General features: G+C 35.8%; 1 protein-coding gene across 1 annotated transcript; it reads right to left on the minus strand.

Moving 5' to 3' along the window:
- Positions 1 to 15,193: 15,193 nt before the first annotated feature.
- On the minus strand, positions 15,194 to 26,605 carry LOC125242302 (meiosis-specific coiled-coil domain-containing protein MEIOC-like). Its single transcript, XM_048151069.1, has 10 exons — positions 26,474 to 26,605; positions 24,933 to 25,018; positions 23,742 to 24,775; positions 23,513 to 23,621; positions 21,315 to 21,537; positions 20,363 to 20,553; positions 18,418 to 18,530; positions 17,579 to 17,736; positions 15,821 to 15,924; positions 15,194 to 15,476 (listed from the first exon to the last, which is right to left on the minus strand). The coding sequence occupies exons 1-10, from the start codon at positions 26,537 to 26,539 to the stop codon at positions 15,452 to 15,454; spliced, it is 2,109 nt and encodes a 702-aa protein (XP_048007026.1). The 5' UTR covers positions 26,540 to 26,605; the 3' UTR covers positions 15,194 to 15,451.
- Positions 26,606 to 26,906: the final 301 nt, after the last annotated feature.

Below are 26,906 nucleotides of genomic sequence, written 5' to 3' on the forward strand. Positions count from 1 at the left end.
TAAATACTGATCTCATTACACATGTATGTTTGTTATAATGTCCGCTCTTTATCGTATCTTAAAAGCTCTATAGGTACCTATTACTGTAAAACGTTACACTAATAATAATTTTGTTATCCTATCAAAGTTTCGAAAGAACGAAATAATTTGATTTGCGACTGATTATTATAATAAAATTTACTTGTTAACTGGTAAACAAGTTGATTTCTAAGCCTTTAAACTGTTGGTTTATTAATGGTGATGCAAAATACCATCATACTTGTCATATTATGGTGAAAACATGTAATATTTGGGTACCTTCAGTCCTCAAGGCCAATCCGGCCGGATCCGCCGGATTGGGGTCGAAATCCGGCCGGATCCGGCCGGATTGGGAATCAGACCGGATTGCAATCCCTAATGACAATCCCAATTAGGTACAATGAGTGGCCTGAATCTGTTATGAACGATTTTGATAAGTATATCCTTAACGCTTGCATCTTGTATGTACATACATAAATATTGTAGATATTATTAAATTATTATCGTGTTAATAACATCTTTTATTTTATTCTTATGTCTGGTTGGCACTGGCCAATCTGAAATCAAATTAATCTATTCTTGGGCAATCTATATAGTTAAGGACGTTAAGGTATTCGAAAATATTCGGAATCACTCATTATATTACTTACCTATCTACTTCAATATCACATTACAGGAATAAAGTGAATATTCTCGAAAACAAATAATAACATGGAAAAATAAACAAGTCTATTAGGTAACTTATCTTCTTAGTAAACAGCGGGCGTAGCACACTAGTGGGTTAAACATTATCGCATAGCAGCAATTCCCGAAAATTTGCATCACGTTTCCGATTTTTATAAAAAGGCTGATAGAGCTAGGCCATGATGCTGAGCAAGATCCACTAGTTTTCCCAAAGTGTCCCAGGTAGTTTATATGAAACTTTCCTTTTTTGTTACCGAAAATGTATAGAAATCTGGTAACAAAAAGGAAGGTTTCAAACAAACTACCTGGGACATCTGATCAGGATCTGACTCTCAGCATCATGGACTCTATTAGCCTACCAATTTTTATCAGAATCGGAGAAGTGATCCAAATGTACAAACTTTTCGGGAATGATTCATCGCATCGGTATCTCCTTATCGCACAAATAGTGCCTGACCATACTTGCCTGCAGGATTAGCACATGATTACCGCGAGAGTCATATGTCATCGCGAGATAAGTCTACCCGTCCTTAAGGGTCCATTTAGGCGGTACGAGAACTCGCATACGAGTTTTATTAATTACATTGCGGTATTTGATGGCTGTGCAAATTTGTATATACCCTCAACAGTCCGCAATGTAACTAAAATCGCATGCTAGTTCGCACACCGTCTAAATCAGGCCTAAGCATAGCTGGGCACCGTTAATCAAATAGTTAACTTCGATAATCATTAATCCGTTACTAAAATAGTTAACTTCGTTAATCGTTAAATACAGTTCGACAAATTTAACGGAAGTTAAAGTTAATCGATAATCCGTTAACACGTGATAAAACTTGAATTCTACTTGCATCAATAATCCATTATATTTATTGTATTATGTTACTGTTCAGTACAGCAAAGCCTCTCAAAACATCCCTGATGTCAATAGGTCAAAACCCGAAATGTTAACAAATGTGAGTGTGTTTATTAAAACGTCCCACTTTGTTGGTTACCATTAAGGCGAGATTTATTTTGTATATTTATATGAATATACTCACAAAGTGGCTTTATTCGACAAAGTGGGACGATTTCCAGTGTACATTCACAAATTATCGTTTTGAAGTGAATGTGGTCATAAATTATGCTCCAATTAGCGGCCCTGACACAATCGCCATGGTAAAAACCTAGGTTTCACTTAGTCAACGTTGGTAAAAAGCGAAGCAAAGAGAACAATACTAGCTTATGTATAATTTCGTATTTTTAACGATCGACATAGGGTTTTTTCAGGCGCCTGCCATGCTAGGTTAACGATTAACGGACTAGGATAAATTTAACGGAAGTTAACGAATCCGTGAATTTTTTTAAAGTTAACTTAAAAGTTAATCCCTTAATTGAAATGTTAACTTCGTTAATTAACGATTAACGGATTAACGAGTTAATGCCCAGCTATGGGCCTAAGTCATTAACGATTAGAAGACGTCTGATCTATCTCGCGGCAATCATGTGCTTTTAGGTGATGCCTGATCTACATATAAAGCGCTGCGAAGTAGAAAACTTAGTAGAAAGGTACTATTGTAATAGGTACACTCCCTTAATGTGGGAAAAAGGTCTATATTATTGCCATACGCTCGGGGGACTTTGTTGCATGATATAAGCTCTTTCCACGTAGGTATATACGAAACGTCTCCGGGAAGAGTTCAAAAGAAAAGGTTAAGTATCGGAAATAAAACTTCACAAAACATTTTATTCATTATATATTTTTTGTCAGAAGGTAATTAATACAGTGCCAAAACAGTAACAAAATATTAGTAAGAAAAAAATTCTGCATCTAGCATGAACTACTGAATATCCAGACGAGCGGTATATCTAACCGGTCAAGGACAACATTTAACACTTAAGTTTCACAACATTTGAACAAGACAATTGGCGTAGTAGAACTATCTTTATAAACTTGTGAACTAGACTCAACATCGATACGCCTAAATGGATAATGTTTGGGGGTGGCGTGTGCTTGGTCAAATTTCATTTCATATAGGTAAATTGTTTACATTCATTTCATTAATTCGAAAAAAAAATGACAAAATAAATATGAATCAACGATTAAGTTAAAAGAAGTAACTGAGAATTAGTCAAATATGTTTATATACTATAAAAATTGATTTTTATTGCTAGTATGGGCAATAATTTGTCAATAAAACTATAATGTAGGGTTTTCGTTAACTTCATTAAAAAAAAACAATAAATGCACCAAAGGTGAAAGTACTAGTTCTCGACGCTGAACTAATATTCGACATGAGTACTTTATGTCAAAGTCATAAAAGTTAAACTAGAACAACGAATATTCTTCTATATTCGAATTTAAACCTTGTCACTATGACATAAAGTGACCATGTCAGTAAAGTGTACTAGTTCAACATATTATCGAGCACTAGTACTTAGTTTTCACCTCAATATTATAAGTGTCATTAAAAACTCGCCCTTCGATCACCCATGGTATTTATAATAAAACCGATATCATACGGCCGATAAAAATGAGATAATCACGCTAAATATTATAACTTTTTCAGCAATGTAGTAAATAAACAATACCCAAGTCATCGTCTAAAGTTACTTGGGTATGGGTAGCTTCATGTATTTTAGTTTTGAGTAAATTGTTGCGTAAATGGGTAAAGTTGAATGCAATGATTAGACTTCACACATTCTCGTGACAAGTAGGTAAATCAAGAAGACAAATTGTCACGTAGCAAGTCCCTTAAGCACAATTAAATAGATTTATAATAATTAATTTAAGTATAAATTTAATAAGATTAGAAGCACACGACCACCCGCCACTATAATACTGCTGAGCAGCCACCGTCCGTTACAACATAGCCGAAACTGCCCTAAATCAGTCTGTCTTCGCCAAACCGCGTATATCTAAAACATTAATCACAAAGATACTTGTATACATGGATCTAACACGCAGACAGGTTGATAAAATAATTTACTTTTCAGGTAACCATCCTATGTAAAATGCTATGTATTCAGCAAAGTGAAGTGAGCTACACTTAAATTACAATATCCCTTGGTCCAATGCGACAGCTAACTTGGCATCTTATGAAAAACTATTTTAGCTTCGTAATCATTTTGATTAATTATTTTTTTAAACACTTTTATCCGTTTGATTGCACACGTCTACGTATCTACTCCACTAATTCAGCTGCATGGGCTATGTGATAAATTAATAAAAATTCAGTGTGGAGTCTTTATAAAAATACAAAATATTAACTGGCATCGAATTAGCAGAGTAGTTACTGTTACTCTTTGGGTTGGTCGAGACTTGACTATTAAGTTAACAAGTAAACATTTATAAGTGAATACCAGTGATATCAAATTCATTGTATGCCTATCGAAGGTAGAATAATTCGTTTGTGCACAGGTACGAGACGTGCGCCATCAAAAGCACAACAGGACGTAGTTACGCAATAACGTTCCAATCCATCTGAAGTTGTCATTGAAATGAAAGACTTTTGTTTTTCATACAAGGTTTAAACTTAATGACAATTTCATGTGGATTGGAACGTTATTGCGTAACTACGTCCAACACACGATACACTCGCGATACCGATACTGAATTAAGATTTAATAAGCTCATAAAATTCGATATTCACCACAGACAGTATATTTTGTATAATTTTTTAAGTATCTTAAAAACATCTAAGTATTTTTTCTACCGGACAGATCCAAAGTTTACATGAGATAGGACTAGCGATTTTTATTTAGTTTATTTATCTAAATTTTAATTACAAACACAGTTTGCCTACAAAGCCTTGCTAAAAACAACAAATAAAGTTATAACAAGAAACAATGATAAAAATCAGTAAGCTGTCATAGTAAAAAATGGGCATCGAACAGTGCTGCCGCTTAATGTTCGTCGTTAGCGCATAGTTTATAACCTTTTAGTTAATAACATGTTGCTAATACACTTATGCCAAATTATCTAACATGCCAGCCTGGTCTGGCAGTGTAGGTACAAAGATATACCTACAATATTGTACATAGATAACCGAATTCAACAAAAACTAAGTCGCTTCGGAAACCTGCTATATTAGAAGACTAGTTTTATCAATTCATAATTAACAAAAATAACCATGTTTGAAACGATACACTGATTACTCACAGGTAGGCACAATCCTACCACCGTGACTCATTATAAACAATTATAATTTCTATAGTAGGTTATATTTTGCCGTACAAGACATACATAAAAAATGTGTCAGTAAGCTCTTGAACTCATTAAATGTCACTAGTGTCCCATACCAATATTATAATCATAATATACACAAAACAATATATATCATAATATATATAAATGTTAAACAATTATCTAAATAAATCTAATTTACAACTGACTAAAATATTAAATGTGCTACAGGTTTCCTTTAGTCTCGTGCTCAAAATATTAACACACACCCATACTATCGGTTAGTGACTCGGCGCTATTGTACATAAGGGCTTATATTAACATCATCCGCTCCGATGTCGGAAGGATTTCAATGGAAAAAATTCAAGATGGCGCCTGTAATGTATGGGATATCGGTCCGACATCCGATATCGGATCGGATAATGTGAAAACGCACTTAAGCGTACAGGGTATTGTGTCATAAAGATATAACAGGTTATGGAAAGAGACAGCACTGTTCTACCACTTAGCCACGAAGCTAAGAAAACTAGGACATTAGCAGTAGGTATACGCCCCCAAATACTTGTCAGTTGGCCAACAGCTTTCATTTTGCTTAAAATAATTGTTCGGTAGAAACATGCTTATTTTAAAAGCAAAGCGAGCTGTCATTTTTGTTTTTTTTTTTGCTACAATAGCCCCGGTTCACAATTGTTCAACAAGAATCTATAAAGCAATAAACAATTTGTGAACACTTAGCGTAAAAAATGAAGAACACTTATCAACTTGATAAAAGGATGAAATCAGCTTGTGGATAAAGGAAGATTTGTATTCCAATACATTCAGTCATATAAATGTATAAGGATGTACCTGCATGGGAAATTCGCATGTATTACATCATTTTACATATTCACAGCAACTACGTATAACGTTTTAACACTGTCGTTTAAATCACTTATAACTTAAAAAGAAATAAACATAGAAATACAATATTGGTGTCGACCTCTGCAGCATAGCACCACAATTAAAACTAATGATTACATACTACTGAGACGCTGGGTTAAATCGTACAGAACAGGGTCTGCCCTTTTTACCAGACACTGTTTTCCTATAATCAAGTAAATATGCAATACCGAAGACATTGTACTATTTTTTAAAGATTTGTTTACTGTTATTTGTTTAATTAAAATAATAAGCTTGCTTTTATTCTGTAAATTTATGGTGAACTTGATAACAGTTTCCATTTCTCATAGTATGTACTTAACATGAGCAAAACAATAATTTTTTTTTGGGCAGTCGTGTAAAAAGAGCAGACGGTGTACAATCGACAAACAGCATATCTTTAACAGAGGTGGAAACAAAATGGCCCTTCGTTCTGATAGCAATCCGTACTTAACCAGTATTGTGTTAAAATAATTCACCAACACTTACACCTATAAAAATATTTTAGAAATTCTCACTTACTTTTAAGAGGAACTGGCAAAATAAATCCTGTATTACCCATTTCAACTCACAATTAAATACAAAAACCAGATTTGGTCCTCACATATAAAAATTCATGATGCCATTCCTAAAAATTGGACAGAACTCACTGTACGCGAACTATCGAGTAGCAAAAATATTAGTACACTATTCACGCATAAACAATGGCTCAAAATATATTAAATCCACTAAATATTCAATAGAAAAAAAAACCATACGACTCGCGCGTCGGGGCCACGAGCGTCGACAAACGTAATAAACTAGGAGTAACATTACAGTGAAGTGGGCGCGAGTGCCTCGCTGGACGGTGTACACCTAGCCGGAAGGGAATTTATGACATGTAGTTAACAGTTACCAGGTAGGTACCTGAGGCTATACAGATATTACTATAAGTCTAATATTAAAATGTTGCCTTACCTACAAGTATTCTGACCTATTCACTTACATTCCAAGCGTAAAGGTCCACTAATCTAACCATAGAAAGCTTTTAGATATATTACACCGTCCAAACGTTGTCATAATTACGTTACAATCAGATTAGTAGATATCAAAAATTCGAGATTATCTGAAATGTTAACTCATGAGCTCGCTTGAGGCACAGGCCCACCTTTATATTATTGTCCACACTCATTCCGCTATAACATTAACATTTTGCAACTAATATAAAAACATCCCGATATCCTTACCTCACTACTTCCTTAGTATCAAAAAACAGTGATTAAACTTTACTAGAATAGAGTATTTGTGCACGATGCGCTCGCTGGTTCATAAGAATGTCACCTTAACGCAAGGACACCGATCATAATATAGTTTACCAAATTGTTCTAAGGCCGTCGGCCGTACAAAACATGAACTATTTATCTATAAGCTTTAGGACCATCCACCTAAACTAAACCATAGTGCAGAGAAAAGTGCATCGCTACATCTTAAACGCCATAGAGGTAAGATAATAAATCGAGACAAATTCAAGTTCACGAATGACTTCAGTTATCCACTGGTAAATAACATTTATTACAAAGATCTTTGAATGAATATTTTTATATTTGATAGAACATTGTTTATGTATACGTCCTAAATTATCTTATACTTAACTTGAACTTCAAGTCATACAAATGCAAATAGAAAATCGTAGAATGTTTGGAATGGCTGTAATCAAATGAAAGCGAATAACTTTTCTCATTCCACTATGTTCGAATATAATAGTCTAGGTACAACTAGCATCTTTTAAAACAGATTAATAAAATGAGTTACACATTGCAGGAACAACTGTCTATACAGTGAGTAATGCTTTCTACAGAGTTTATATTTTATAAATATTCATCCATAGATTATTATCAAATTCCATAAAGCTCTAATATTGATCCACATTCACATAATGCGTCTCCGCCGAGACTCAATGAAGCAATGGTTGCGAGAACGTAACGCTAAACCATGCACTAGGTAGGTACATACTATAACAGACTTTAAATCATGATCACATTCTACACTTAGATCTTAACCGCCATAAAATATTAAAACGAAAAATTCAAGTTTTAATCAATTCCATATCAAGCAATTAAGGAAAAGGTGTGGTCTTACTAACGACACACTGTTTTGAGACTTTATATTGTGGTAGTTACAGCGCGCTTGAACAATTTCAGAAGCTCAAACTAGTGTAAGACCTTTCGATCGCCAATATATAGGTACTTGACCTTTCCAGTCTTGATATTAGCCTAATATAACACAAACCTAGCTGAACGATAGTGTGGTATATATTTGTACATTCAGGATTTATAAGTGAAGATTCATGTCATTCTGGATAACGATTCTATAACCATAAGCAGATATGTATGGAAATCCCTGATGACCACGATCAAGGGATATTCTGCGGTTAACAATAGAAAAACAAACTGCTTCATTTTAGAATAGACATCCAGGAATGAAGGGCGGCTCTCTCGCACGCGCGATTTCTAGAGATAATACTTAGATCGTCTTATCTAGCTAGTGATGGATCCAACTCTTATTAGTGAAACCCCACCGGGCTCAAGCTCCGTATACAATCATGGACGCGTTAACAAAAATATCTTAACTCACATATAAAATAAAAAAACCAACAACCGTTATATTCACCCACGCATTAACAAGCTACATTATCTAGCGTACTTAGGATACAGTATTATGACCTTAGTACCATGCTTTAGTCATAGACAACGTTGCCTCTTTGTCACGAATATGAGAAATACTCGTCCTAAATAAAACGTATGACGGCACAACACCTTTAAACTACGGATAAAGTTGTAGTGGCGTCACGTGGAAAGCATGGTGTAAACACTGGGTACTAGTGCCGTTTATTAACAAACACGGATACGTATAAATGGCTCAACAACTCGAACCCAGTCAACAGACAGAAGGACGTATTGATGACACCATTACGGAAACACTTCTTATATTATTATAGCCGCAAGCCTGGCTTTAAGTACTGCGTAGTTTTGGTATTTTAGAATAATTCACGTTACATTTAAGGACTAAAAGGACAATTTCTTTATAATTACATTTAGGTTATATCACACAATATTCTTACAAAGATATGCTGATTTAAGCGTTGGTCAATAGAAATTCTGAATATAATTTATGATAAGTTATTTAATTACATTCTATAGCGTTTTATTATATAGAAATTGAATAAAAAAAAGATCAGAAAGCGGGAGTAAAATGCGCCAGCGGGAAGCTTAATCTATGTGAAAAATTCAATATGATTGGACGGAAGGAACGATTATTTGAGCTAAAACAAATTTGGGCACTGGAGCCGGCGTTTGACGATTGGAGCGTTGCCTAACACACTATTCCAACTCACAGCCATGGAACTTTAAAGCTGATATACGATCGTATATCGGTCGTAGGCCAACACGGTATCTATAGATTCCTCGGACACGACATATGCCAATGTAGTAGGTACACTGACCAAATGCGTAACGAAGCGGACATAGAAAGTTTAAAAGTAAGTCAATATACACGATGCTAAGTTTACCGGAAAGAATACTACATTGTCACATGACTGTTCCTGAAAACGTCTATAGTCCAATCAATATACGCGATTTGCAACTATCTTATAAAAGATTAATGATTGCACCTACCATATTTAGCCTAACACAACAGTTTCTAAGTTTTATTAAATACAAGGAAACTCTTCTAAGCTGAAACATCTAATCGAATCTAAACTCTAGACTAGTTTATTAAAACACACAGCTAGCGATCAATATTACCTAAACGCGTCATGCATAGGTACGTATTGAAGATTATAAATCCTGTTTGGATACACCCGACGCTGGCTGTCTACTCGCAAAACGTCAAAAATCAATAACGATATTGCAACGCCCCAATCTAAGCCACCTAATACAACATGAAGCTAGTGGTGATACACGTTTGCAATTTGAGATTCAGTTCTAAAATTCGCAAATAATATCAAAATATTACTTCATGTGTTTTAGAACTGAATTGATGATTCAAAGCAGGCTAAGTTCCAACATTTTAAATTCATTCTCGTCTCGAGTGAAAATATTTGCATTGGAAAAATAAGCCTGGTTTGGAAGTGCACCTATAAGGCAATGCACCAACATTCCTGTATAATACCTATGTATTCATTATGGAACGACATCGAGACGTCGATATCAAATCAAGTGTACAAAGGCTGTCCGCTCTTGGAAAGTAGGTATCAGGAAGACACGGCTGGATGCAGGAAGCAGATTTATACAATAAATTAAATATTAATATGCATCTTCTTGTAATATTTATGAAATAAGGTCACTTTTGGAAGTACATATGATAAGAATGAAGATAGAGGCTTCATAGAAATAAAAGTGAGCCTCTGGTCTGGGTTCTGGGTCTCATTTAATATCCGGCTCCAGTGAACGAGCAAGCACTTATAAAAACAGCTGTCACTTATATTGAAGTGACCCATCAAATAGACATATCTAATAGTAGGTAGGTATTATACAGTTGTTCAGGTACTGTAATAGGAAATTATTCTAATTTACTACAAGCAATTCATATCCGCTGTAGTAACTTCATAACAGATTATATAGGTGTAAATAAATTCATTAGAGTCAAATCCATAGAAAATAAATATGAAGCTAATGTTTAACAATAACTGCAGCGGTGTGTTAGTTAGACGAAATTACATATACAACAAAATGTTTGAACAAAACAATTCGAAAAAAGATGTATGTAACTGTTTGTACGCCGACGAAGTCTTTACAAGTACACACCGTCTTTACAATTTAGATTATTTTGTTTAAGTAGAGAACGTAGAAAACGTTTAACCACGTGAGCATTCGAATAATAAAAATGATTTGGTATTCATCAATTACCATTGATAAAAACCTACCCACATTATTCTTTAAACGTATGTACCGATAATTTTATCTCTAACACACCGCTCTAGCACAGGCAAGACATAACATGCAACAATCAACAGAAAATATATCTATTTCGCTTATCTCCCTACAATTGATTTTTAAAATAAATATGCTATATTTTAAACAATTTTGTCAGAAATGGGCTAAGCGTCTGAGAGACAGGGCAATAATCGTTAATTAATACTGATTATTTGAATGTTAAAATAGTATCAGTATTATTGATCGAGCCTGAAGAGTGAGGTAAATAGTTACAAGTATGGCAACAATGGAAATAGACACCGAGTTTACGAAGGAAATGTACTACTAGAAGGATTTATGTAAGACAGTTCCTAGTAATTGTTACAAGCAGGGTCGTTTCTTAAAAGCTGGCACGAATGTAATGAACAAACTTTGTTGGACGAATGATACCTGTAGGTATTATTATACAGTCGTAACTATCAGAAGTCGCCATTTTATTGGTTAATCTGTTACACATATACCTAGACATTCTCATTCACTCGTTCGTTTCATTCGTACCAGCTGTCAACTTTACGTGTAAAATTAGAAATCAGTTACTGCATAGCAAGGAGTAAACACATTTTAATACGAGGAACCATCTTAAACAACGCCAAGATGTATTAATTAGTTCAGAAACTAAATTAATTGTGCTAATGTTGAATTACTTTAACTATTTATTACTAAATTACGCTACGTGCGATATTGATTGTACTAATTTTTTAAAATTATTTAAACGAATTGGAAGAGGTTGATTAGGTGCCTATAGATCTGTAAAGAACTGCCAATTTTATTATAGTATTAAAACATCTACGGACAGGATCATCCCTAACAATTTTGGCACAAAAACAATCGTGGCCAATATAAGTGCTTACATAAATAAGCTTATAGCGGCAGTATATAAAAATAAAATAAATAAAATATTTTAGGCTACAATATGACAGCGTATGCAAAATATAGAAAAGAGTGACCTTCGAGGGCATGTTTTACATTTCTATTTTTGAATGGAAGTTATTATTTGTTTTATGACTATTTGTCTCCTTTGACTGATTTTCTCACAGCTTTCATACATAGTCTATTTTTACATCTCACAGCTATAAAAATTAGACAATTTTATCACATTATGTGAGGCTATAAACAATTTTCTATATTTTTTACTGCTTTATGATGTCCTATCCTGAAGAAAAATGTTCACATACGTATGTAATTATTTTCGCTTGAAAAGATGTTATTTGACGTTTTTGCGCCAAAGTGGGGATGATTTTATTTAGCAAGCACGTACGTCGAATTTCTATATTATTGCCCACTATTTTAATGGCAGTTCCCTCTTATTTCCAAATTCGCATTATTTATATACTTTGATAATTTCTCTAACACATATAAAACTATCTTCTAATTCATCTATCATTTCGAATCGACCCTTTTTGACTCATCCGAATTGAAATGCAACATTTAATAAAAGCAAAATAAAATCTAAAATAAAATCATGTCTTAATTTTGTACATTACATAGGGGTTTATCAAATGCATGCACATTTTATTAGAAAAGGCACTACCTCCAATGAATACTTAATTAACTTATAGCCATTAAAATTTCATCAATTCATTTTATATGAGCGTTAGTCGATTTTTGATCGAGTCAAAGATGAAGAGCAAAACGGTTCTCGCTGAAAGTCGTCGAACATCACATAAAATGCGTTACTACTTGCGAACAAAAGATAAGCAAAACTATATATTTATATAAGTAAATATAAGAAGTGACTAAACGGAAAACAAGTGTAATTTTTAATTTGGCTTGATAGAGCTCAACGAGTTTTTCCAGCAAACTCCGCGACAATTTAAAAATGTCCTCCTCTCTTTTCGATCCGGTTTACACAACTCGGCTATATCTCTAACTTCAACCACATTAGTACTAATACCTAAAACTAACATGAACAAAAGATGGAAGATGTTTAATAATAACACTATCAATATTTTGGTTTGGTTCTGCCGTTATATGGCAGTATATTGCAGCTTTTGTGCACCGTTTGTGGGTTTTACTTTTGTTATATATTAAAAATAATAATTAAAGCGTTAACATGTTTCAGAATATGCTTACAGTATAAATATTTCTTCAAACCCTTTTATAATTACGTAAGTTTTTCAGAGCAAATTGACTACAAAAAATTAACTAAGCTAAATGTGAGGAACTAACTATTAATCTTACTTCATTTTGGCGGTAAGAAATTACTAAGAACACAATACGAAACAGCACTGTAACACGTCGCGATAAGCTTCGCCTACGGTCGTCACAGAACAAGTTAAAATTAACAATTGACGAAAACTAGCCGACCCATCTAAAGAAGCGGTCCCAAACTATATCATACTACACGCTTAGGGAGTAACTCCATACGACCCTGCCGCACTAACCCTAATACTACACACCGTATAAATCAAATACATTAAATAAATATAAATTGGTACACTTACACTCTAACAGTTTAGAACTTCATATATTTTGTTTATTTGCACGAAACGTGATATATTAAAATAGTGTCAACTAGTTATTAAAGTAGAAACATCACATTTTATTATAGTTCTCTTTCTGCGTTGGTGTGAGCGAAAACTGGAAATGCCTTTTATTTGGTTAATGGTTATCAGTCTCTGTGAATGGGGAGGACCTTAGGCTTTACAAGTCTATCAATATTCTGATCTTATCAAGTTTACTCAATTCCTGTTACCTTTGGATGACTAGAGTTTTGTGCTCAAAAATATTCTTAACAACCGAGAAATACGATGTCTTTCTAGCGTTAGACTACGACATCGAAAATAATTATGGCCTGAAATAGTGAACGAGTGATTTTAAATAAAAACAATTTATATTTTAGTCGAGAAACTATCACGAACGTATGCTTCAAACAGTAAGATGTAGTTAAATATAATTAATAATCATTAATTCATTAGGTATATGTATAATCTATGTGTCGATGTATTTATAATATCGTTCTAGAGTGACATCAGTCGGCTTAATTTTCGCTCACACCACACTAATAATTTGGCAAGTATTAATATTAGCCAATCGTCTTCGTTAGGATAGACATAGAGATAATACTTCGAACCCCAGCCAAGCATGGTTACAAGTTCACTTCAGAATACTTAACGAGAAATAAATATTGTTTTGTCCTATAAACAATCGCATTCAATATGCGAGTCTTTGCCTGGTTATTAGTTTTAAGTTTGATTCTTTACTTCATTGAACGTTCATGGGTGTTCTGACTAGCAATAAAATTATTTTCTATACCTGCTTTCATTATGCGTATCACCCATACAATGATGATGTTATTATTTTATTTTTAAGCATGATTTCGTTATTGCTACTTGCTAGAAAGTATTCCTTCTGAAGTGAACTGAGTTAGGTACAAATATGCAAGGTAGGTTACTGGCATTAAAAACTAACCCTACACACATCTATTTATTATAACATTATACTTCATAACAATTAATTGTGGTCTCAGTTATACCTGTGTAAGTGTCGCGAATTCACTTTCTATAAATGCATTATTTCATAATAAAAGTGCATTCGCTCATATATAAGTTAATAATTTACTGTTGATATGATACATTTTCGATTGCCTCAAGCCCTTTTTTGAAGCCTTTAAAGTTCTTAAAATACTTAGTTCCGAGTGGATATGCTCCTGGCTTTTATATCGACAGGTTTCCTCTTCGTGTACTTTTTAGGTATTTCGGTTTACGTGTAAAAATGCTTTATAAAACCTCTTGTTACTTTTAAATGGGTGGATTTCCGAAACCAAACAAAATGCAATGATTGCCATTTACGTGATGTGGCGTAAAGTTTAAAAATTAGTGTCCAGTTTTTAAATACAAAAGCTTAAGCGGATTTAATCTTAGATAATTAGCAGTAAAATGTTATAATCTTCAACTGTTTTGTTTGGCTTTAGTCATCGATTCAATGATAGAATTTATAGTATAAGCATGATGTACCTAAGTGCAAATTATGCATTTAAACTAAAAAGAAAATGCGTCTTTTTTAACCTTCCGGTATAGACTGGTAGTCAAATCGAAATATATGATAACTGTCATTTCATTCATCATTGATTATCAACAAGTTCATTTTTGCAACAGTAGAGGAATATTTCTTCTTTTTACACAAATGCAAACTTGTAATACTTTCCAAATACAGATCATGTAGACATTATAAGGAGTATTAAAAACTGTAAAAAGTAAGTGACATCAGAAAAAGGCTTAACAATCCTAGATTATTATAAAAAATTGGCATATCGATTGCAAACATGCTCATTCAAGATCTGCGACTATATCCTATTACAGTCGTTTTAAGTCCTGATATGTAAATTGTATACGGCTCCAATGCCTACTTATTCTTTCAACCTATTTGCCAATTTTTTACAATAAGTACATTTTCATTTTTACTACATTATGTAGCCGTATTCGCAACAGTTTCATTACGCAATAAGTTACGTTAAGTTAGTTAAGTCATGTTCCCTAACTTATATGTTGTACTATTTCGATGATCTGTTAGTTGATGGGGCCGGTGGCCAAGTAGTAGGGGTGTCGGTTCTGCATGAAGCGGGTATCGTACCTGTGGTTCTTCTGGTAGAAGTCCTGGCGGCCCTGGTTGAGCTTGTGGCGGTAGTTCTGCGTCTTGCGCTGGCTCTTGTCCTTCTCGGCCTGCTTGTTGGTCGTGCTCGTTTTGTTGTTGTTTGTTTCGGGCTTCGCATCGGTCTTTATTGAAGCGTCGTTGGGTTTATCCTGAGGAACAAAAGATAGCGTAAAAAAAGAATAGTTTATCCTAAGAATAAAAATGCTAGTTTGAAATCAAATCGTAAGAAATAAAGCTTCTTTTATTTTAATTATGAAAATGGAATGAAACAAAACAAAGCTTTGTGGATTCCGATTCCATGATCTGTAACGGGCATTTTCGGGACCCAAATTTTGAAAATGTCCTAACGACTATGTCATATTCAAAAGTTTTTCGTTCAAGAGAAAATACAGGAAGTTATGATAATTTTTATTCTGGACGTGGAATTTGTTAAATTTCGAAGTTTTATCGAGAAAAAAATCACGTTGTATAAAGATGAAAACAGTACACGTACGTCTTTAACATCGGTGGCAGGTTTGGAATTGCTTTGCGCTGGGGGTTTGAGGCTTCGGGGGTCGACTTCGGCGACGGCTGCTGAGCTTGCGGCTGCTTCTGACTCTGCAATTATTTTTTTTATTATATTTTTATGAAGTAATTTTTATCATGCTAGTAAATTTTGTATTTGGGTGAATCAACTGCTCGTTATTGCCATGGTTACGGTCTCCTGAGTCATGCTGGTTTTATGCAAAATTATGCTACTTAAACTATGTAAACATGCATTTTTCTGGTATTAAGGCTGCTTTCAAAAAAAACGTCAAAAGAATGTAAAATTGATAGTTTTAGTCGGTGAAATACTACACTTTCCGTTATCCAATAGATTTATTTAATTCAAGTTCCAGTTAGAGCATCTTATCATCTTGATTTTTATAAGACTGGATTTTTGAAAACTATCTCACTAAATTAATTATGAATTTTTCTCTAATGCACGTTTAGAAAAACGCACGTATAGAGCTGAATCAGTCGATCTTATTTGTAAAATTTGGACAATTTTGAATATTAAAACGGGTAAATTTATAATTCCTATATCCTGTACCACAATCATTTCAGACTAGATTTTTATTTTAGGTTTTTGAAAAAGAGTAAACTAGCCTAAGGCGAATTCAATTTTTTTCAGAAATTACCTAAAATTAAGTGACAATTTCCTAGAAAATCTACATCACATCGAAGTAAGTTTTGTACTAAATTAATCTGCAACGTTTGCTGTTATGCCTTAGTGATTATAAATTGCTATTATTGATTTTTGCCAATTTTTTGAAAACGAGCCTTCACCGGTACAATTATTACCACTTTTGGACATTTTCTCATATTTTGTTAGACCATGTAGAAAAAGTCCTATAATGTGATATATATTTATAAACTACTCGCAAAGCCCTTTAATTTGATACCACACACGGTATGATCGAGCGCTCGGTTGCGATTTCACTATTTTTAACACGAAAGCCCTCTTAACAAGCCCTTTCCTTAATTTGCCTGTATTAATTTGCTTGTAGATACAAACATAGACGAGATGCATGCTCGCATAATTTCAGATTTCAGTAGCATAATTTTGCATAAAACCAGCGTGACTCAGGGAACCGTAACCATGGCAATAAAAATCGAGACCTTAAATTGGTCCGGTAAGATGTCGTGATTTAATTTAATTTCGTTTGGAATTTTATTGTCGTCTGACGTCGCTCGCCTTCGTTCTTTGTTTTTATAACCTAGGGTAATTCGATTCTGTGAATCCGGAAACATGGGCCACACGGGTAATCAGATCTCAATTATTAAGACCCTAAGAATCTAGATGTGTAAGTGCGTTTTCACATTATTCGATCCAATATCGGATGTCGGACCGATATCCCATACATTACAGGCGCCATCTTGGATTTTTTCTATGGAAATCCTTCCGACATCCGATATCGGATCGGATAATGTGAAAACGGCGTAACACGAAAATGTGCACCCGGTGCCGGGTATAGAATCCGACCGCGAGCTTTAGTCAGTACGCGGAACTAATCCATACTAATATTATAAATGGGAAAGGTGTGTGTCTGTTTGTTTGTCCGTATTTCACGGCAAAACGGAGCGACAAATTGACGTGATTTTTTAAGTGGAGATAGTTGAAGGGATGGAGGGTGACATAGGCTACTTTTTGTCTCTTTCTAACGCGACCGAAGCCGCGGGCAAAAGCTAGTATGACATAAATGAAGTAATAGTATGAGTGAAGAATTACCGCGGCGGTGCCGGCCGTGCTAGCGGGCTGCGGGTTGGCGAGCTGCGCGGGCGCCGGCGCGAGCGCCACGGTGAGCGTGAGGTCGCACCACATGGCGCAGCGCGCGCGCCGCGCGCACACGCCCAGCTGCTTCACCGCTTCCGCTAGTTGCAGGATCGCTGCAAAACATTCTCTTTAGTTACCTACTGCCTATTGCACGATATATATAGGCATCGAGCTGAACGCGTGTATACGACCATCACGCGCATCGACGAGCCCGACCGACGGCCCATATGCGCGACGTCGTATACATACGATGTACGTGTATATACGTAGCCGTACAGGCGTAGCACTGCGCCGGCACTGACCTGAGCGACTTAATGACCGTGAATTATATGTATATGGAGTGTATAGGCTACATAGCCACATTCGATCGACATTTTGACTGTCGATAGTGTCCAGCGAACACCATTTCCATCATTTAGACCTGATTTAGACGGCGTGCAAACTCGCATGCGATTTTAGTTACATTGCTGGCAAGTTACATACAATTTTGCACAGCCGTCAATACCGCAATGTAATAAAACTCGTATGCGAGTTCTCGTACCGTCTAAATGGGCTCTTAAAAGTAATACACGCGATATGCTCGACACGACCGCGTCCACGATACCTATGGAAAAATTGGAAATCTAAAAAGAAAAGCGAACATCCCTCATATTCAGAATTTCATTTGTAAATCGTACTTACACGATCATTAGTACTCCAATCTCTCCCATTGCACAGAAATCTCAACTACTTAAATCATCGTATCATTATGTAGGGTATTTAGTATCTACCTCGTATAGTAATTAAATACTTACGGTCAGTGCGGATGTAGCGCGGCTGCGCGAGCTCACGCCGACGCGCGGCCTGCACGGCGGCCACGGCGCTGCGCCACGACAGCATAGCGCTCTCCACCTCGCTGTGCGGCGCGCTGGAACACAATTTAACATCGAATAGAAGAATAGAACAGAATAATATTTATTTATATAACACAGGTGTTAAAACGGTCTTAATATAAGTACATGCATAGAGAGCCTCTGTGTTCTGCCTATGGGCGTACAAAATATGAATATACTAAGCTAACTTATAACTAGTTAAGGTACATATTAAATTCTTACAAATATAAACAGATGAAGTCACAACACTAAATAAGAGAGAAGAAATAACATAATTCAAGAAACAAGATACAATTCAGATCAATTAAAATACTTAAAATAATACGATTAACAATTTATTTATATGTCACTAAAAAAGTCGTTAATCGAATAATATATTTTACTAATTAAATAAGTTTTCAATTGCTTCTTAAACAAGTTTATGTTTTGGGTTTTTATATGGTCAGGGATCTTATTATATATCTTGCAAGCCATTCCCAGTACGGTTTTACTGAATAAGGCAGTATTGTGTCTAGTGCTAGATATTTTATTCTGGTATTGAGACCGCACAGGAAGTCTGCTTTGCTGTGACACCATTGTATATAAATGCAGATTACTTTTTACAAAATTTGCCATTTCAAAGATGTACAGTGCTGGGAAAGTTAAAATATTTAAAAGTTTAAAGTGCGGAGCACAGCCTTCTCGCATACCGATTCCAGATATCGCTCGTACGCACCTTTTTTGGGCTATAAAAATAGCGTCTCTATATACAGAGTTCCCCCAAAATATCACTCCATACCGTAATATCGATTCCACAAGGCCATGGTATGCAGTTAACAATGCCTTCCTATCTACAACCTTAGCAAGATTCTGTAGTGCAAATGCTGACTTGCTTATTTTTTGCAAACATATTCCACATGATCTCTCCAAGTAAGCTGCTCATCAATTAAAAATCAAATAATTAAATTTTGGGTCAACTTACGCAAAACTTACGACAAGAAGCCTTGTGTGCGTAGCCGAATGCACAAACGCTCACGATAATATATGTTTCGTAGCTATCTATCTCTATCGCACTTGAGTATTGGCGCGACAGAGCTAGACTGCATTTCTGTCGACATCTGGTGACAATTGCCATTCGGCTACACCGGCTGGACACACATTTTTGAAAGATTCTCATTGTTCCACCACGACAAAAAAACCGGCCAAGAACGTGTCGGGCCACGCTCAGTGTAGGGTTCCGTAGTTTTCCGTATTTTTCTCAAAAACTACTGAACTTATCAAGTTCAAAACAATTTTCCTAGAAAGTCTTTATAAAGTTCTACTTTTGTGATTTTTTTCATATTTTTTAAACATACGGTTCAAAAGTTAGAGGGGGGGGACGCACTTTTTTTTCCTTTAGGAGCGATTATTTCCGAAAATACTAATATTATCAAAAAACCATCTTAGTAAACCCTTATTAATTTTTAAATACCTATCCAATAATATATCACACGTTGGAGTTGGAATGAAAAAAAAATAGCAGCCCCCACTTTACATGTAGGGGGGGTACCCTAATAAAACATTTTTTTCCAGTTTTTATTTTTGCACTTTGTCGGCGTGATTGAAATACATATTGGTACCAAATTTCAGCTTTCTAGTGCTAACGGTTACTGAGATTATCCGCGGACGGACGGACGGACGGACGGACGGACGGACAGACATGGCGAAACTATAAGGGTTCCTAGTTGACTACGGAACCCTAAAAAATACCCTAATCTCACTAATCTGTGTGTACCTGATCTGGCCAAGTTATGAAGCAGACAAACTCCATCAAAGCAGCGGATTGGCGACAGCGAAACCGATGGAGAGAAATGAGAGGAACTGCCAAACAAAGTAACAAGATACTGACATTTCTGAGAGATTCTTGACGTCGTCCTTCCAGGAGGCGGGCTGGAAGGAGTCGGGGTCCACGTGCTTGGGCTCGGGCTGGTCCTGGCCGCGCTTAAGCACCGTGATCTTGGCGTCTTCTTTGTTGGCCTTCTTTTGTGCGACGCAGACGCTGGCGCGGAGGGTTTCCATCTTGCCCATAAGGGTTAGCACCTGGAAATTTTAGGAGTATTTTTACGGCCCAGCCACGACATTGGTCTTTGCGAATGAAAAGTCCCATCGCTGTGTCTCGCTTTAATGTATGGCCGCCGCTCGCCGCTGTCGCGCTTAGACCAATGTCGTGGCTGTGCCGTTAAGGTTTCAAGCACAAGCGCACGTAGGTCTATGGTCATAGATTAAAGTGAAAGTGGCCAAAGTGCCGTTCTTAAATAAATAAGTATTCCTCCTCCTTACAAAGATTGACTGAGTTCGATGGTAAGCTCAAGAAGGTTTGTGATGTGGATACTCAGACAACGATATACATAATATTCAAATACTTATAATATAAGTATACATAGAAAACATCCATGACTCAGGAACAAATGTCTGTGCTCATCACACAAACAAATGCCCTTACCGGGATTCGAACCGAGGACCGCGGCGTAGCAGGCAGGTACACTACCTACTAGGCCAAACCGGTCGCTCGGTAGGTTAAAGCCGAGAATTATTATATTTGTGAATTATTATATTAATAATTATATTTGTTACTGTCTTCTTTTTTTGCAGTACATTTTTGTATTGCCAATATATAATGTGTTTATGTGACTGTTTGGTTTCTGAATAAACTAAAAAAAAAAAAAACAAGATGGCGCCTGTAATGTATGGGGCGGTCCGACATCCGATATCGGATCGGATAATGTGAAAACGCACTAACGGCGCGGCCGGAGTAAGCCCCGCTATCTCACTGGTGCCAGCCTCCACTGTTCACTGTTTACCTTAGTGTGTTCTCTGAGCATGTCAACAGTCAGACGATCGACCCTTGTAGGACAGGGCGGCAGCCTCGGCACAGGGATGGAGTTGGACGAAGACACAGCCCGGCCGGGGTAGGCCAGTGCGAGCCGGGCCTCGGTGCGCTTGCGTTCGCGCTCCAGCTGCCGCCACTGTTCGTAGCACGCGTCCAGCCGCGCGTGCAGGATGCCTGAGGACGTCGCTGCCCCTCTGAAAACAGTACACACAAATGATGACCCAAGAACTGCCGGAGCAATTTAAAGGACCAGTTTCTTTTTTTTTATTTTATACTACGTCGGTGGCAAACAAGCATACGGCCCGCCTGATGTAAAGCGGTCACCGTAACCTATGGACGCCTGCAACTCAAACAGTGTCACATGCGCGTTGCCACCCCATTAGAAACTTGTACATTCCCTTTTGCTGTGTTAAGTACACAGCAAAAAGGAGTGTACAAGTTCTAAGGAGGGTTCGGGTTGCCGACGACTCAAAGGACAATAGACGGAACAAGTTAGTTCCGTAAGTCCTCCTGTCATCAGCACACCGCACCCTCGTTGAGCTCTGGCAGCCTTACTCACCGACAGGAAAACAACACAATAATAATTCTAATATTCTTATGCCTATACTTATATGTTCTTCATCACTGTTGCAAAAAATATGTAAAAAAAAGTTTATTACGTAACTAGAAATTTCATAACTCCCTAATAGGGAAAATCTTAAATCAAATCAAATTATTTTCATTTCAAAATACTTTAGAGATGGCCGGGGGCGCCATAAGCCTTCAGTAATTGTGTCATATATGTACTTGGAAATTTCGACCCTTGCTTTCGTGATCCGATGGCCGAGTGGTTTTACAGGCAGGTCCGGTTAACGAAGTATGCTGGTTCGATTCCAGCTCGGAACACTTGAGAGGCCTTGGTCACTTTTTCTTTGTATATGACATTATTTTAATGTCCCTAGGGAAAGTTTTCTATAACTCCCGCTAGGCCCGCGTGTAGTAGATAGTATGATAAAGCACAATAATATTGACTACGAAATACGTTTTGCTTTTTATAGCAGCCCTCTCTCATCTTAAGAGGGCTTTCGTGTTAAAAATAGTGAAATCGCAACCGAGCGCTTGATCATACCGTGTGTGGTATCAAATTAAAGGGCTTTGCGAGTAGTTTATAAATATATATCACATTATAGGACTTTTTCTACTTGGTCTAACAAAATATGAGAAAATGTCCAAAAGTGGTAATAATTGTACCGGTGAAGGCTCGTTTTCAAAAAATTGGCAAAAATCAATAATAGCAATTTATAATCACTAAGGCATAACAGCAGTTTAAGTAAACGTTGCAGATTAATTTAATACAAAACTTTCTTCGATGTGATGTAGATTTTCAAAGAAATTGTCACTTAATTTTAGGTAATTTCTGAAAAAAATTGAATTCGCCTTAGGCTAGTTTACTCTTTTTCAAAAACTTAAAATAAAAATCTAGTCTGAAATGATTGTGGTACAGGATATACGAATTATAAATTTACCCGTTTTAATATTCAAAATTGTCCAAATTTTACAAATAAGATCGACTGATTCAGCTCTATAGGTGCATTTTTCTAAACGTGCATTAGAGAAAAATTCATAATTAATTTAATGAGTTAGTTTTCAAAAATCCAGTCTTATAAAAATCAAGATAATAAGATGCTCTAACTGGAACTTGAATTAAATAAATCTATTGGATAACGGAAAGTGTAGTATTTCACCGACTAAAACTATCAATTTTACATTCTTTTGACGTTTTTTTTGAAAGCAGCCTTAACGTTTTCCCGGTTGCATCCTCATCTAGCTGAGGATGCAACTTGCGCTTCGGAGCCCGGGGTCCGCTTTCCGGCTTTTTCTCCACCACTTCACACGGTCTTCTACTTCCCTTTTTTAACCTCCGACGCAAAAACGACGGGGTGTTATAAGTTTGACGTGTCTGTCTGTGTGACGTGTAGCTCCCGAACGGATGAACCGATTTAGATTTCGTTTTTTTTTGTTTGAAAACTGAGTTAGTCGGGAGTGTTGGTGGGTCGGGAGTGAGTTGGGGTTTATTTCAAAATTTTAATTTTGTGGCTCGAGAATATCATTTTAATCTCATCAGCTTGTAAATTAACAGCTTGATTGTTCCGATGTTCATTATTAAGAAACATTTAAAAGTAAACTAACCTGATGTTTCTCATAGTGTAGAAAGGCGCTAGTAGAGGTAAATCCATCATTGGCGATGGTAACACTGGCGGTTGCACTGGTGGACTAGGCCCCAATAAAGCTCCTAAACCTAAAACAAAATATTACGTAAATGTAAAATAGAATTGTCAATTTTCTTCATGTAATTTCATTAATAATTTTGAACTTGATCAAAATTGAAGCTACGTTTCCAACTAAAAATACAACTCACCAAGGTTAAAAGGTGTGTTTTCATGCAAGAAAGAGACATCAACATTTAACTGGTTAGGAGGCGGCCGATTCCTCATGAGTATGTTCATCTGCCGAGCCAGCTCCTGTTGCCTCATCATGGCCTGCTGTGCATTGTTCTGGCCCTCAAAGTTGCCCCTCTGATCCATATTGCCCTGAAAATTCTCTCTAGGCATCATCTGGTTCTGCCTCTGCATAAAATCGTTTTGATGAAACCCATTAGGCTTATAATTCGGTGGTGTGTTCTGGAAATCAAAGTTCTGTGGGGGTCGGTCTCCCATCTGCTTCATCATTTCATTTAAGTAGAAATTGTTTTCGCCATTAAATTTTGGTGGTTGCTGGAAGTTTCTGTTGAACAACATCTTGTTCCTTTCGTCTTGCATTTTATTGAACTCGTCATTATGGAAGTGACCATTTTCCATTTGTCCTTTAAAGTCCATTGGTACATCTGGTGAGCGGTCTAATGTATTAACATTTATGTTTAGCTGGTTTAAATAAGCCAGTAGGTCTGCTGGCTCTTGATTCTGCTCTTTGGCATAATTGTCAAATTTATTGGGGTACCTTTGAGCATAGTCCATGTTTGTGAAATTATTATCTAAATTCAGACTGTTTGGTCTAAAGTTGTTACTGTACATATTCATTTCTGGCAGGGAATTCCTTTGGTTAGGTTCAAAGAAGTTATAGTATTTATTATCATCATATTTGTTGGGACTGGTAAACTGTGCACCACCGATTTCTTGAGCTGCTAATCTTAGCAAATTCAGCTGTTCTTGTGACACTTCTGGCTCCCCCACAGGGTCCATGAGAAGGTTTTCTTCAGGGTAGTTAACATAACCATTTCCAAACCCATTTTGTGTGTTGAAGTTGAAGCCATGTTGTTCAGTCTGGGCATTTTGAGCGAAGTTGAATGGATCTTGGAAGTTAAAGGAAGGTGGTATAAATGATGCTGTAGGTTCATTTTTGGGATATTGTGCGTTTGTAGCTGTACTTAGCGTTTTTTCCTGTGGTTGTATAGAGCTGTAAGATAAAAAAAAGTTTAGCTTGTAGCTACAATGTTTACAAGCAAATATTATGTATTAGTTAGCCTCAAACATAAAATAAACATGAATTGTCATATTAGATAATTATAACAAGAGTTTTATGCATGTGAAAAAAATCTAGTCTGACTACATACCTGCTCCCTTCTGAGGGTCCGGTCTCATCAAGGATCTTTGTGATAAGATCTCGGACCATTGAGTTTTCTTCCATAATGCGTTCCGACTGTAAAATGTAACATGTAAATATTCATTAAAAGCAGAGTCATGGTTGATTCCTATAGTAAACCGATAGTCCTGATTTTGAAAATAATTATGTGTAATAATCGTGAAAGTTTAAATCAGTGATTCCTATAGTGTCAGTATGTTACAATATAGGGAACAACCTATATGCTTGGTAATAAATAAGTAAAATCATGTTTTTAAATGAGTTGTGAGTAGCAAGTGTTATTTTTGTGGATCCCACTTTCCAGAGCCTGTCCCGTCACTCAGTCTGTGTCACTTTTGAGCTAGATAAATCTATCCAATAGTAACAATGTATTTATACTACACCTTCAGTAATCATTTATCTATTTAGAAATAGGTTAGATAGTCTCAGTAATTTGTAGCATATAAACAAAGCCTAGTAAGTAAAAAATCAACTATGTCTGAATGATGGTCTGGAAGGAAGATTCTAGTGTAGCGTAGTTTTCATGTTTTCTGGAAAAAAGGGCGTTCAAATGTGCCATGTTCAACTACAAATTGTGGTTGCCAACTATTGGTGTCCTTCTTTGGCACACATCATGTCTGAGAAAACGCCAATACGTTACTGGCCTCATATTGTAGTGAAATTATGGCTTGTTTAGAAGCCCCTTAAGTCATAATTTATTCAGACAAGTTGCTTCTAGGGTATTAAGTCAATTTAGTATTAATTTTAGGTGATACAAAATAATAATACACAAACCTTCAATATTATTGATCTAAGATGTTAAGATTATTTTTAGCATTAATTTTCATTTTCTTCTCATTGTTATTAAGTATATTGCACACGTCTGCTAAATCAGCTAATTTATAAAAATGAGGGTATTTAATTTTTATACCATACACTTAAATCAATGCAGATCAGATAATAGGTAACAGATCACTATCACAACAGGAAAATAGTAAGTATTATTGTAGGCATTACATTTATTAGTTACCTATGTTAGACTATCTGATCTGTGTGTGCCCAAAATTCACAGACAAACCAAGGAAAAATTGCCAAAAACAGTAGATACACTATTGCAAAAGACAAGTATTATGGCATAAGCTCTAATAAGAATCTGATACAAATCGAAACAAGTATAATCAAACACATTAAGTTAACATCCAGTGATAATAAATAATCTGTTGGATTATTGGCAGAGCCTTGTAATTTTGTCCTCTAACGTACAAACTACATAATTCTAAAAATATTGTGTGCATTCTTTACTTGTCATCTTTCACCTCAAGACTAAAATCGCTACGTGTTTCGGAGCCAACAATAACTATCCCAAGGCTTTTATAATTGTAAGCCTTTACGATTATTTGCTTTTATGACCAAAACATACATTTTGAAACAAGACTATTACATTTTTCCCGGATTTTGGGTCAGATTGACAGCTGAATTTGGACATGTAAAACACCCACCAATAGGTCACTTATTGAACACACTACTACTTACCTGATCTGTTTCATTTTCGACGGCTTTATACGCATTACTTATGTGACATAAATCACTGAAGGCCATTTAAATTAAAAATTATTTCTTGCCACGGCACATACGAGCTGCTAAGCCATTTTTTTCATTGACCTACATGTGTATAGTATAAATACGTACGTATTGCTCACTGAATAGTGTTGGTGTTGCTGTCACACGGCCAAATTCTCGCGGAGATTTGTTTTGTTTTGTTTGATTTACGAAATAGCAGGATACTTAAATACTGATAAACTTATATGAAACATTTATTTTTCTGTATTGAACAATTTGATAAAGTATTACAAAATACTTTTCTACAATTCGCGCGCTTTTAATTGTTATTTTTCTTTTTTGTTATTTTTTTACTAAATTTCTATAATATTATCAATGGCCATGGCCATAGGTATTGCTTATATTT

Source organism: Leguminivora glycinivorella, chromosome 2 (assembly GCF_023078275.1).
Source record: "Leguminivora glycinivorella isolate SPB_JAAS2020 chromosome 2, LegGlyc_1.1, whole genome shotgun sequence".
Taxonomy (NCBI): domain Eukaryota; kingdom Metazoa; phylum Arthropoda; class Insecta; order Lepidoptera; family Tortricidae; genus Leguminivora; species Leguminivora glycinivorella.

Bases quoted from the DNA above. Each gene is read 5' to 3' on its own strand.
- LOC125242302 (XM_048151069.1), bottom strand. From the start codon at position 26,539: ATGGCCTTCAGTGATTTATGTCACATAAGTAATGCGTATAAAGCCGTC. The intron at 21,538-23,512 runs GTTAGTTTACTT...TACTGTTTTCAG, and splicing joins TACACTATGAGAAACATCAG to AGGGGCAGCGACGTCCTCAG. The intron at 18,531-20,362 runs GTCAGTATCTTG...ATTGTGTTCCAG, and splicing joins GTCAAGAATCTCTCAGAAAT to CGCGCCGCACAGCGAGGTGG.